Source organism: Cryptotermes secundus, unplaced genomic scaffold, assembly GCF_002891405.2.
Source record: "Cryptotermes secundus unplaced genomic scaffold, Csec_1.0 scaffold4, whole genome shotgun sequence".
Lineage (NCBI taxonomy): Eukaryota > Metazoa > Arthropoda > Insecta > Blattodea > Kalotermitidae > Cryptotermes > Cryptotermes secundus.
In genome coordinates this window covers 306897-320043 of record NW_019742439.1, presented here as the reverse complement: position 1 = coordinate 320043, position 13147 = coordinate 306897, and the positions used below count along the sequence as shown (strand labels likewise).

The 13147-nt window shown below is 38.1% G+C and overlaps 1 protein-coding gene across 7 annotated transcripts in view; it reads left to right on the top strand.

The window, feature by feature from the left end:
• Positions 1-22: 22 nt before the first annotated feature.
• The window catches only part of LOC111873054 (putative uncharacterized protein DDB_G0271606), a 34170-nt gene continuing 21045 nt past the window's right edge, over positions 23-13147 (top strand). For 2 of the 7 annotated variants that reach the window (XM_023867429.2, XM_023867426.2), the window contains exons 1-10: positions 105-487; positions 3314-3425; positions 3528-3654; positions 4750-4863; positions 5960-6108; positions 6468-6664; positions 8492-8691; positions 9665-9748; positions 11260-11370; positions 12678-12937. In XM_023867429.2, coding sequence (XP_023723197.1) covers positions 3318-3425; positions 3528-3654; positions 4750-4863; positions 5960-6108; positions 6468-6664; positions 8492-8691; positions 9665-9748; positions 11260-11370; positions 12678-12937 — 1350 coding nt within the window. In that variant the 5' untranslated portion in view covers positions 105-487; positions 3314-3317. The other 5 variants (XR_002844344.2, XR_002844343.2, XM_023867428.2 and 2 more) reach the window with 4 other exon arrangements.

The window sequence follows — 13147 nt, the reverse complement described above, 5'->3', positions numbered from 1 at the left end:
GTGAATATTGTGAAACAACTGAATTCGAGAAAGTGTGACTACGGGGCTACTCGAGTGTAGCGATATGCCTTTTTTTGGAAGAATTTCAGGTTAATTAATTTAACTTAATCTTGAGCCGTAACAGTGATGTTTAATATAAGTCTTTTCTCTGGAAATAAATAGACTGTTTTGCATTATTTCCTAAATTCAGTGTTTTAGTGTCAGTAAGGACATTTTACTACGTGTGATAATGTTTGTCTGTATATGGTATAACATTGGCGATCCTGATTGATTCGTGAATGTTAGTATGGAAAATGGCTACGGAAGTTTTATTGGTAAATGGATTTTCTAATTTTGAAGCACAGAATCCTTACTGTGGTAATATTTGGAAACACTTACACTAGAGTTTAAGTAGTAACAGTTGCTTGAACCGAACCCTTTATAAACCCTCAGAAATATAGAAGTCATTATTTTTTTATGGAAGAGGTTTTCAAATAATTTGTCGATGGTGAGTGTAATTAATGAATTAATATTCTTTGTTGATACATGGTGTACATCCTGTGCTGTAATTGTTGACTTGGAAGCGTTTAAAGTGTAAATAATTAAAAGCCCATACTAATGACGCTAATGGTAAATAACAATGCACTGCTTTAGGATTAAAGCCGTAGTCTATATATAAAACATGCCTGCAATTGAAAGTATTTGCAGATGACAGCGTCTGATTAGTTACTGAAGGAGCCCAAATCCGGGATATTTTTTATCATTATCATTATCATTTATTATCGTTCAACAATCCATACATACAGGTATTACAACCATTTGGATAAGGAAATTGTCAGTTTTACATCTAATTCTCGTGCACATCTTTACAGTATACACTGTACCACCCTAATAGGGGGTTTGTCGTCTGTATAATATCTAAATCTAGTTACCATTAATTTCAGTCTCTTTACACAAATACAACAAATTAATCAGCTATATATTACATTTACACACTTGAAAAATCAAAAGACATAAATTCATCTACAGAATAAAAGGAATGTTTCAGCAAAAAAGATTTTAATTCCTTTTTAAATAGGTTAAAATTTTCAATCAAGTTCCTTCTGTCAAATGTGACACTTTTTTAAGTTTTCCACCTCGTCACCACCTGCCTTACATGTTTCGGCTCACCACGGAGCCATCATCAGAGGCATTTATAGTAGAAAAAGAAATCACCAACACACAAAACTTCACTTTGTCCAAGATAGCCACGTTCCAGTTAATTAAAATAATTACAAATAGTTAAAATTACCCAGAGTGTCGGTTCACTAAAAGTTTTTCACACACCACAGTAGCTTTCTTATTTGATTCGTCGTTAATTCTGTAAAATTATGTTTCGTTATTTGAAGTAAGAATTCTTAAAATCCCTAGAATTCTTTCCCGCTTGGCCCAATCTTTTTGCTTCGGGATGTTGTTGACGTGTGTTGTCTGTCGGTAGTTGATGTTGCTTGTCTGTGTGTTGTGATGCTTCTACCTTCAAATAATGAAACATAATTTTACAGAAGTAACGACGAACAAATAAGAAAGCTACTGTGGTGTGTGAAAAACTTTTAGTGAACCGATACTCTGGGTAATTTTAACTATTTGTAATTATTTTAATTAACTGGAACGTGGCTATCTTGGACAAAGTGAAGTTTTGTGTGTTGGTGATTTCTTTTTCTACTATAAATGCCTCTGATGATGGCTCCGTGGTGAGCCGAAACATGTAAGGCAGGTGGTGACGAGGTGGAAAACTTAAAAAAGTGTCACATTTGACGGAAGGAACTTGATTGTTAATTGGTTAGTGTGACGGACCAGAATGAAAGACCTTAAACTTAAAATTTTCCCTTTGTTTCATTTGATCGGGGACCTTATTATACAAACTAATTCCCATATTTATCACACTCTTAAAAAGAACTGTATTACAGTCCTGTATGTGAAGATTTAATTTTCTTAGTGTGTTATAATTATGAATGTCCGAATTTATTGCCATAAAAGCCTTGTATTTTTTGATAAAGCATGTCACCTCCAATATATACAGAGAAGGCAATGTTAAAACACTGTAATCTTTAAAAATTTGTCTACATGACGTGTGACTGCTAATACCACTAATCACTCGAAGAACCCACATTTGCAATTTAAAAATGCTTTTACTTTCCCCATCCCTACCCCACAATAAGATACCATATACCATATGGTATCATATGGTACCATATACCATAGCACATTACAAAAGAAACTGTACCAGGTTCAAGAAGGTGCTGGAAGTGCCCTCTCATATGTACCCCCATATTCACCCATTAAAGTTCTTTTTCAGAAAGAACTTTCCTGTGCAAGACATCTGAAAGATTTTTGAGGAGAAAGTTCTAGCCTAGCACCAATATTATGCATTTTCTCTTCAGTGAGAGCTTGGTCATTTCAGTTAGCCCCTCCCGAGTGCTATGCTTGAAGAGTCTGTTGACTATGATAGAATGCATTTCCAGTATCTGCTGTAATCTGGGTATATTTTTTGTTTCATCCTGGTCCATCACACTAAAAATATTATAAAAGGTTAGTTAATTCTGTCCAGTGTGACTGATGAAGTATTTTTTCCCCCTCCTTTTCAGTATTTCATCCTTAACATGTTTCAGTCATATAGACCATCATCAGAAAGATATCAATGGAATTAGAAGCCACTATTACAATATGTTTTCTGTATATTTTCTTATAAATATTTTAACGTATTAGTACAAAGTGGTTCAAATATGACCGGGACGGATTTGTGTGTAAAGAAGCCACACTGTGCAGCAGCTGTGTGACCTTGAGAGAGTGAAGCCACAACCTCTACCCTCCCTCCTGTTCAGGTTAGAATCTGTTCAGTCCTGTCTGGGGGTTGCTAGAGTGATGAGCGAGGCGCATTTTCCATTGTCTGGCTGAGGGTTTATAAGAGAACTGCACTCCCTAAGGTGTCAGTTGAATTGTAGCAGTCGCCGAGTTCAGTTGTAGCGAGTAAATCGTGAATGTGAAGAATACCGGAACGTGTGATTAGAGGTGATAGTGTGAGAAGTTATTGGGAGTGTGTAATACAGTGACACTGGTATAGCTCCCATATCGTACTGTGAATGAGTGAAGACTAGTGAAGATAGAGTGAACAGATTATTGTGTAGGATGTATAAATTGTGTAAACACGCAAATGTGTTACAAGTATTTGTAGTTATGACTTGTAGGTTGTTAAATAAACAAGTTAATAATCTGAACTGCGTCTTCAGTAGCAAAACATGTTACAATAGTATGTTCACATGGTGAAATGCATTTTAAATTTAACTTTTTTATTTAGGGATATGTTCAGCAGAAGTAGCTTAGAAGCTGCTTGTGAGGCTGCAGCCAAAGTGAATGCTGTACTTATTGCAAAAGGAAAACTAAAACAACCTGCCCCACAGATCATAAAGGTAAATAAATTCCAATAACATTATGTTCATTTAATTACATTTTTTAAGTTTTTCTCATCATTACTTGGTAGAGAGGATGTTAATTTATAAATTTGTGTGCAGGTAGGAAATAGTTTTCGGACCTCATCAGATCTATTTACATCAGAATACGAAATTAACGAGGCCCCAATAGCTGCACGCAATCTGCTTACTAAAGGGCATACACAAGAGGAGATAAATCAGTTCTCAGGTACATAACAGTTAATTCTAAATACAATATTTATTATGTTCAGACATCCATAAGTTATTTCTAGTGAAAGATACTTTACATTTTAGGCATTCTTTGCAAAGTAAAAAGAAAGTCTTGTATGGAGAAATCTTGCCTGATCATTCATCAGTCCGTGTCCTAGCATCAGCATGTAACCATTGGACAGATTGTTTTTTAAATTTGATATTGGAAACCTTCAGTAAAAGTTGGCAACAAATTCCGATTATCAGCCATTTCGCTTAGTGGGGGGTTGAGTCCAACTGGGTCCACTCGGCATGGCGCCCATTGATTGGCCTATTGTAGCCTGCCTCAGGCGAGTATGATGATGGAGAACTTGGTGGAATGAAAGTTGGCAGGGGAAACCGAAGTACTAGGAGAAAACCCGCCCCAGTGCCACTTTGTCCACCACAAATCCCACTTGACCGAACCCAGGCAGCCGTGGTGGCAAGTCAGTGACTAACTGCTTGAGCTATGGTGCGGCCCCATTTTCAGCCATACTGACCCATGATAAAGTCCATTTTACTTAAGACCAAAAATGGACTTTTATGCACTTCATAGACCATTAAATTTTGGTGAAATTTATAGGACAGATCTTTGCATAACAATGTTAGTCACTTGGTAACTGAATACAGAGCCTACTTTGCATAAGACCATAAAATATGAGAAATTTTGCATGTTGTAAAGAAGCTTATTAAAATGCTAAGATCGTGATTGGGAATTCTGTGTACTTCATTATGGAGCACTTCCCAGTTTTTTGGTGGGGGGGGGGTGGTTGTCATGTTTAACTCAGGCTTCTTATCATTCTCGTCTCACTTCTTTGGCATGGCTCATTGTCTCTCTCATATTTGCATGGCCTGACTTCCTAGTTCATACCTGCTGTATGCCGTAACAACAGAGAACAATTCTTGCTGAACGTCAATGAATTTGATGTCTTTTCTGCAGGAATGTAATACTTGAAATGCACTGGGGTTTATTTTTCCCACAATTTCACAAAGCCTAATGAAGGTGCATCAATTACATAGTGTGAATTAAACAGTGATATGTTGTGTCTTTACTCATCATGAGATCTTTTGGTAGGTGCTGCCGTGTCAACACGTGGTCGGTATCTGAACCAGGAGGAGCGTACTAGGAATCCGGGCGAGAGGCCATTGTATCTTCATATTCAGGCAGCCACCAAGCAAGCCATTGATTGTAAGAAAAAATGGTGATGTTATTTCTGGATTCTTTTATAAATGTTGAAATGATCTGCATTCTCCATGTATCCATGTATCCACGTGTGATTGAATGGGGTACTAGCAAGGGACAGTATTACAACTTCAGCCATTACTCAACTATGTACTAAACCTTATATTGCTTTCAGAGTTAATGATATTGATTCACAGAGAGATACTTTAAGAAGAAAAGATCTTTTATTTTAAGGAGATCCAAGTTTATATAAAACTTAAATGTAAATAAATTAAATACGTCATAAATATGGAATTCCTAATTATGGTCCTACAATGTGCTTACTGCTTGTAATATTCCACTCTTCATTTCAGCAGTAATATTTTTTCTAGTAAATCGTTTTCATTTGAACTCAGTAATTGTAACTAATGGAGGCAAATGCATATAAAATGAAATTACAGGAGGCTAGAGTGTACATGCATGGATGGGACTGATGACAAATATATTGAATTGTAAAATTAGGTTTACCATAGTGACTCTAATGCAACTGCTCACATAGAGCAACTCTGCAACTGTCACTTCAGTAGACTCAGAATTTTGGTATTAACTTTCTGATTTGACCCATAAACTCCATGTTATTGACATTATAGTAATATTAGTTTTGTCATTGTTCCACTCGTGTATGTGTGTATATTACAGAAGGGCTTACTCACCAACTTTGGCCATAAGATTCCAGTAGCGTATCACACCAACTTTGGCCATAATATTCCAGTAATACTGGAAATTTGTAGTTGTAACATTTTCTCTTCTGTTTTGTCTACTCCTAGTTGTTATGGGAGTGGTATATGTGAGTCTTGTGTACTGCTAATATCTTCGTGTCATAAGGGAGAATTTCTAACATGTTGATTTATAAACTTTTAATTTGATTATTAATTTTGTCTGATGGTATTGGTAACATCATACATGCTGCTTTTGTGTTACTTCTCATTTGTTATACCAAAGCTGTTCATTTTGTTTTAACTGTTGTTGGTGGCTGAAGTATGACATGTGCTATCTGATATCTCGTAATACCAGTGATATTGCTCCAGGATGTACGCTAAGTAACCTCTCGGTTACTTTGCAGTGGCAGTCCAGAAAATAGAGGAGATCATACAGCAACATCAGATGGACCAGCTTCCACCACTTGGTCGCCAGAGCAAATTCAAAATGGGACCACCTCAGCAAAATATGCCACCACCATTAATGAGTATTCATGCCACGATGCCTTCCGTTGTAAGGACAGTTTGTAAACTATGATCACATAATCATTTCAAGCATTTCTCTTCAAATAATTTATTTTATGTTATGTGTTGCATCTTACAAATTGACATGATCAATTCCAAATTTAAAAACTTAAAATTCATTAAATACAAATCAGTTACTGTCTTCTGAAATATAATGCTATGCAATTTAGTTGCTTTGTTACAAACATTTTGGTTGAACACTCTGCTTCAAGGCAGAAGAGTAATTTGCTGGTAATGATGTACCAGATTACATAGCATCTCATTCCAGAAGAGAGTAATCTTAGTCTCAATTGTGAGTACCTCAGATCTTTAATAACTGTTAACTGTATATTTTCTTCTCATTTACAGGAGAAAGTTTTGATTGGTCTTGAGCATGCTCCACCAACATTTGATTTGCGAAATAAGTTGATTGGGCAGGGAGGAGCTAATCTTCACTACATTCGCAATGAAACAGGAGCAATGGTCACATTACGGGGCAAAGGATCTGGTTTCATAGAACCTACAACAGGAGCAGAATCCATGGAGCCTCTCCATCTTTGTGTGGAGTATGTACTGAGCTGGGATAGTGTAGACAGTATAGCGACTATCTACATACTGGACAACCAAGGGATCAGAGTTCTAGTCCTGATAGGGTCAAGAATTTTCTCTTCTCCACATCGTCCAGACCAGTTCTAGGGTCCACCCAACCTGTCCAATGGGTACCAGGGTCTTTTTCCCCGGGGGTAAAGCGGTCGGGGCGTGAAGCTGACCAATCACCTCCAATTAGTGCTGAGATCAAGAAAATGTGGCTCTTTACATCCACTCCCCATATGTCCGCGTGGCATAATGCTTAATTAGTTAAGCATAAGGACTTTACATTTTATGTACTGATTAATAAGGATTTAGTTCCATGTCATGAAACGTAACACAGTAAACCCAATGATAACAAGCTTGTGTGTGTAGAAAAGAAGTCTTTCTTTTAGCCCACAGGATGGGTACATCTTACATGAATATCTGTCCATAGGAACTTGAACTATTAGACAGATTTTCATCAGATACAGTGTGAATGTCATGCCACTAATGATGGTCCCTCCTTTGTTCTTTTTAAATTTTACCATGAACAGTGAAAGCATGGTGGCCATTGAGACTTGTTTGAAGTTTAAGCAGCACTGACCTCACTATTATCTTTTCTTTTTTTTAAATTCTCTTAGTGGTGGGTGGAGTCCAACTGGGTCCATTCGGCATGGCGGCCACTGATTGACCTATTGTGTCCTGCCCCATGTGATTATAATGATGGAGAATTTGGTGGAATTAAGATTAACATGTGAAACCAAAGCACTTGGAGAAAACCCGCCTCAGCGCCACTTTGTCCACCACAAATCCCACTTGACCAGACCCGGGATCGAACCCGGGCCGCCGTTGTGGGAAGCCAGCGACTAACAGCTTGAGCTATGGCGTGGCATGCACTATTAGCGAACTAGCATGGGACCATCAGGTGTTATGTGCCAATAGAACTTTGAAAAATATGGTAGCTTTTGTGAATGGAAAACTTTGACCTCTACAGTTGAGCCTTTAGTTTAATAGTGAATTGTTGAAGTTAGGCATGTAAGCTTTGGTCCTGAGATAGGATGAATGTACCTACAGTTGAAGGGCTCTTATGGTGGTTTATTATGTTTAGTCTGAACAAGGTCACTGGATTTTGTCATAGTGCTTCATTATTGATATTTATTCCATTTGGGGTATTTACACCCTGAAGATGGAGGCAGTATGTGCCTCTGAAAGGTCTGCAGTATAACCTACATCCACATGATGTAACAGTCCAAGAACAGAATTAACATCAATGTTTGTATGTATGTAGTGGCCTCTGTAGTCTAGGGATAACATTCCCACCTCATGACTCAAGGTACGTGAGTTCAAACCCAGCGGAGGTCGTGGAATTCTTGAGGGCGGAAAAATTCAGGGAACAAGTCCTCCAGGAGGGACTTTAAGCCGTAGGTCCCATGTCGTAGATTTACGGCACGTAAAAGAACCTCGTGTCTCTAGGAGACCTCTGAGCAAAATTAGGCCAAAAGTTTCCTGCCCAAGTAGTTTCCAATGCCTCCGGTAGATAGGGGAAAGTATCAGGTACCGCTGCCAGAAGAAGGCCGACCTCGCTGCCGGAATGGGACTAATTATCAGATACCACTGCCAGAAGAGGGCAAAACCTAGCAGGCAGAATGGGGCTGATAGCAAACACCAGTACTGGTAGGGTATAGCGACAGTAGAAATTAAAAGGGGGATGCACAATAGATCAACTACTGGTCGCTGTGCATGGGAAAACCCACCCCCTCTAAGAATGAGTGAATGAATGAATGAATGAATGAATGAATGTTTGTATGTATGTAATGTTCCAGGCATTCAAAATTTGAAGGCCTCCAGGCTGCGCAGCAGTTGGCTATTAACTTGATAGAGACAATGCAACAAGAATTTGCTCAGTTCCAACAACAGCAGCAGCAGCAACACCAGCAGCAGCAACAGCAACAGCAACAACAACAACAGCAGCAGCAGCATCATCATCAGAATCATCAAATAAACAATCTTGCCCTGCAGCAAGGTTAGTATACCACATGGACATTCTTCAGTAGTGAAAGAAACTTTTTTTTGTTACTGAAAGGAAGTTCATATTATATAGATTTCATTAAAATGTAAAAATAAATGTTTCTGTATGAGAAATTATTCGTTAGGGTATAATATCTATTAATTGCCTTCAAAACTTCGTTACCATTTAGAGTGTGACCTGAATGATGACACTTTGTAGCTTATAGGTGCTTATCAACATTTCGGAGGAACCTGCCGTCTGCATATTTAGGTTACTCTGAAATTTTAGCACCAGAATGTTAGTAACTACCCACAAAACTTCACAGTGTTGTAACATGGAAGGCCACAATGTAAATTCTCATCACAGTAAAAACAATAATTCTCCCTTTCACTACCATATTTGCAGGTGTCTTTATCAGTAGCAGTATAACCTGCAAGGATATTGCAGTTATTTGATATGCATTGACAGGTTACAAATTTGAAGATTGATTTTGGAAAGTTATGAAGATGCAGGCCGGTGACATTAGCCGAGTAGCCAAAGGCATGTACTCTCTTCACTCACTCAGAAGCCAGGATCGTGGGTTCGAATCCCACACAAGGCATGGATGTTTGGTATGTGTATGTGTTTATTCTGTGTTTAGGTAGAGGCCTTGCGACAAGTTGATAACTTGGCCAGGCAGTCCTACTGTCTGTAAATGGTGAAAATGAGAGAACAACCTCAACACCATAAGGTATAAGAGGAATGGATTAAGTAAAGTAAAGTAAAAATGAAGATACAGCAGAATTTTCATTGTACAGACGTTATGTGGATATGTTAAATTATTTCAGGCATAAAATATGTCTTGTTTAAAGATCACTGTCTTTTAGAGATGTGACACAGTGCAGTCTGATATAGAGTTTTCAGGTTTTTGAAGGAATGTGGTGTCTCCATCTTCAGAGTAGAAGGGTCTTCTACCCTGAATAATATGTTGATTCTTTTATGCTTCCAGCTCAGTTCCAGACCGTGAGTGTAGGCAGTTTGGGTCAGCCTGGATTAGTGACTTTACAGCATCATCAGACTCTACAGCCACAAGGTATTCAGAGGGTAGCTTCATCATTTATTAGTTTAAGTGAAAATTCCTGGCACTGTATAATGTATATGCGCATTCTTAACTTACTGTGTGACTGTAACAATTGAAGTATGCAAGACGTTATTCCAGGGAAGGTTGAGCTTTTCATAGGAGGTACGGATTAGAACCAGGAAAATTAATGTATCCCTGACAATTATGCACCAAAAATATACAGTACTGAAATGACAAGACGAAGGCCCCTTGCACGACCGAACCTTCTCAGATCCTGAAGACATGGTCCGATCAGCATGTCCCTATAGCATTCTTGGGTGACTGTAAGAACATTGCCTTCCTCATCCTCAGTGAAATAGGGGCCTAATATACCGTGTGCTGAGACGGCACAGCATATCGTCACACGTGTACTATGTAGTGGTTACAGTTACTGGTTGACCAGACTTCCCCTTTCATTGACACAGTACACTACCAGAACGGTGAAATTTCATAACGATAGACAGCATAACTGTGTTACTTCGTGCCGTCTTATTAAATCTCTCTTGGAATTGTTCTGTCACCTTTTTCAAACATGGTCCCTCTTCACAACCACTTCTGTATGAGTGGAAATAATACTTAACTATGAATACTTTTATCTCCATCGAGAGACCCATTTTCAACACCTACTGCACAACACAACTTCCTTTTCACTACTGGGAACATCTGCGGCTGAAGCTATGCCCCATTGAAAAACGCACATGCGCGTTCGAAATGCGCAAGTTTCAATACTGCAAGTTTTGGTGGATACCATGTTTTCAAATGAAATGGTTGTCGTCTTTGAACGCTGAGTGTCACATAAAGGGTGTGTTCTTGAAAATGTTTCTGTATCAAATTTTATGACAAGCTATATATTTTTGACTTCATGTTATAAGTGGAGATGTGTTTCTCTGGAATTTTTATTTTTTTTGGGTCCACAGTTATAGTAAGACACACATTTTAACACATCAGAGAATATTGTTGATATACAATAATCTTAAATAAGGTTGATTCACTACACAACCTCAAATAAGATGGGAATAGCCACCATGCTACTAGCCACTATCATAGTCATACAACACTGACATCTTTTCACATATCCTTGGTTTGACTTCGTTGACGTGAAGAACGTCAATGTCTCGTCTCATCTCTCTTTTGCTGTGCACGCACTGTGAGTTGTACTGGCAGTTTCTAAGGTTCACCTCACTATTATAACTCAGTTATATTTTTTCCTACCCCTGCTGCACAGTGCTCAGTGTTTAAATGCATTTCCTGTTTTATGTTTTTTTATATATATATATATATATATATATATATGTTGCATTTTTCAGGAATGCAAACTTCTCATATAACCAGAGTCATCTGCACATTATGTTTAGAGTGATCACTCTTGAAATTGATTAAATGGAATATGTATTAAGCAAGAGAGATAAACATTATTTGTATTAAAATTAACATGGCAGTTTATATTTATTAGCTGTAAGAATTAAAATGTGCTTGTTTTGTAGAGTTTGTCCAACAGCAGGGTGCTATTCCTGGGTTGGTGGCAACATCTATATCACTTCCAGTTGTGTCTAGTGTACCTGCAATATTCACCAACCAAATGCCACAGCAGCAAGGTAATTATTCTGTGAATACCATGGATAAGAAAAATATTGTTCTCATACATTGAAACCCCCATTTTAACATTCCTAAGGGAGGAGCAGTGTATTTTAACACTAAATTGCCAGGATTTTGGCTTGGGTTCATCAAAATTGAATATAAAATAAGGGAAAACTTTAAATCAAGAAACATTTGAATAGGAGTTCCATTATGTATGTGTTTAAGATGGTCATCTGTATTTTAACCCTTGTTTTTTATTGGTATGAAACTTTATCTCTCACTGTAAGGGAAGGACATAGATTGGTGATGTTCAAGAGAAATGTTCTGAAGATAGTATTTGGACTTAAGGGAGAGGAAGTAAAGGAGGCTGGAGAAAATAACACAGTGAGGAGCTTCATAATATGTACACTTCCATCAAATATTATTAGGGTGATGTCAAGGATAGTGAGATAGATGGGTTTTGAAGCAAGTGTGGAGGAGATGAGAAATGCAATAGTGGTCAAAGATCTATATAGGAAGATAATATAAAATGAATATTGAAGAAAAACGTGATTGTATGAGCTTGATTTGTGTGAACTCTTGTGAACATGGTAACGAAGCTTCTGATTCCATAATAAACAGAACATTTGTTGATCATCTCAGGAATTGTCATGTTCTTAAGCAAGTACTATAGTGAGTTGGATACCATGGTTTCATTTCAGTCTTCTGACATCAGTGATTTTTAATGTTAATATAACATACTCTCTTTAGACCAGGATTTATTATTTTCATTATTATTATTCATTATTTCAGTAGGGAACAGCCAGAAGGTCATGGGTTCAATTCCCAGTAAGGTCATTGGATTTTTTTAACTGACCTAAACCTTCCAGCTGCACTATGGCCCAGGGGTCGCCTCAGCTTCTAACAGAAATGAGTACCAGGAATAATCCTGTGGGTAAAAGCTGGCCGACTCATAAGGCTGACACAATCATTGCCATCCGTGAGCTGATCGTAAAGAAAATGTGGGAGACTCGGCGCCTCACAATCTTATTGGCCTCCACAGCATGATACAGTGATAGCTTCATTTTTTGCACCCATATTAAAAATGAGGCAAAATTATCATTTTGTTTAATTACATATCATGCCATTATGATGTATGGAGGAGTGAAGGTATAGTATCACACATTCTGAACCTTAACCTTAGATGGATGTGAATAGTCACCTTCATGCTTCAGTGACTCTGTTTAGTGGGAGGCCATGTCTAGAGGAAATTATATATAGAAATGGCTAAAACATGCATCATAAGTTCTTTCCAGAAATTCTTGTTTTCAATTTATGTCCTTAGTTGCCCAGCTGACAGGCCCACCACCACTGTTGGGTGTTCCACCACCTCACTTAACACAGCAGCATCAGCAGCTGTTGCAACAGCATCAACAACAGCAGCAGCAACAGCAGCATCAGCAACAGCAGCAGCACCTGTTGGCACAACAGCAGCATTTACAACAGCAAGTTCAACTTCCACCTCCAGGACTTCATATACCTACACATCAAGGGCCTTTGGTTCCTCCACAGCAGGCAGTTTCACATCAGCAACAACATCTGCAGGTAATCTGAGCCTCAGGGCACAAGCGATACAACTTCATGTTGTGGTATGTAGATCTGTTGCTAGGCAATGACTGTGAAATAAGCAACTATGTATACAACAGCCATTGCTAGGTAACAGCTCCCCAAACAAAGATATTTCCACTGTGACAAAAGAATACAGCAATAATGGAAGAGACGTTTTCTACAGGCTCTGTGCCGAGCAGGACCAGT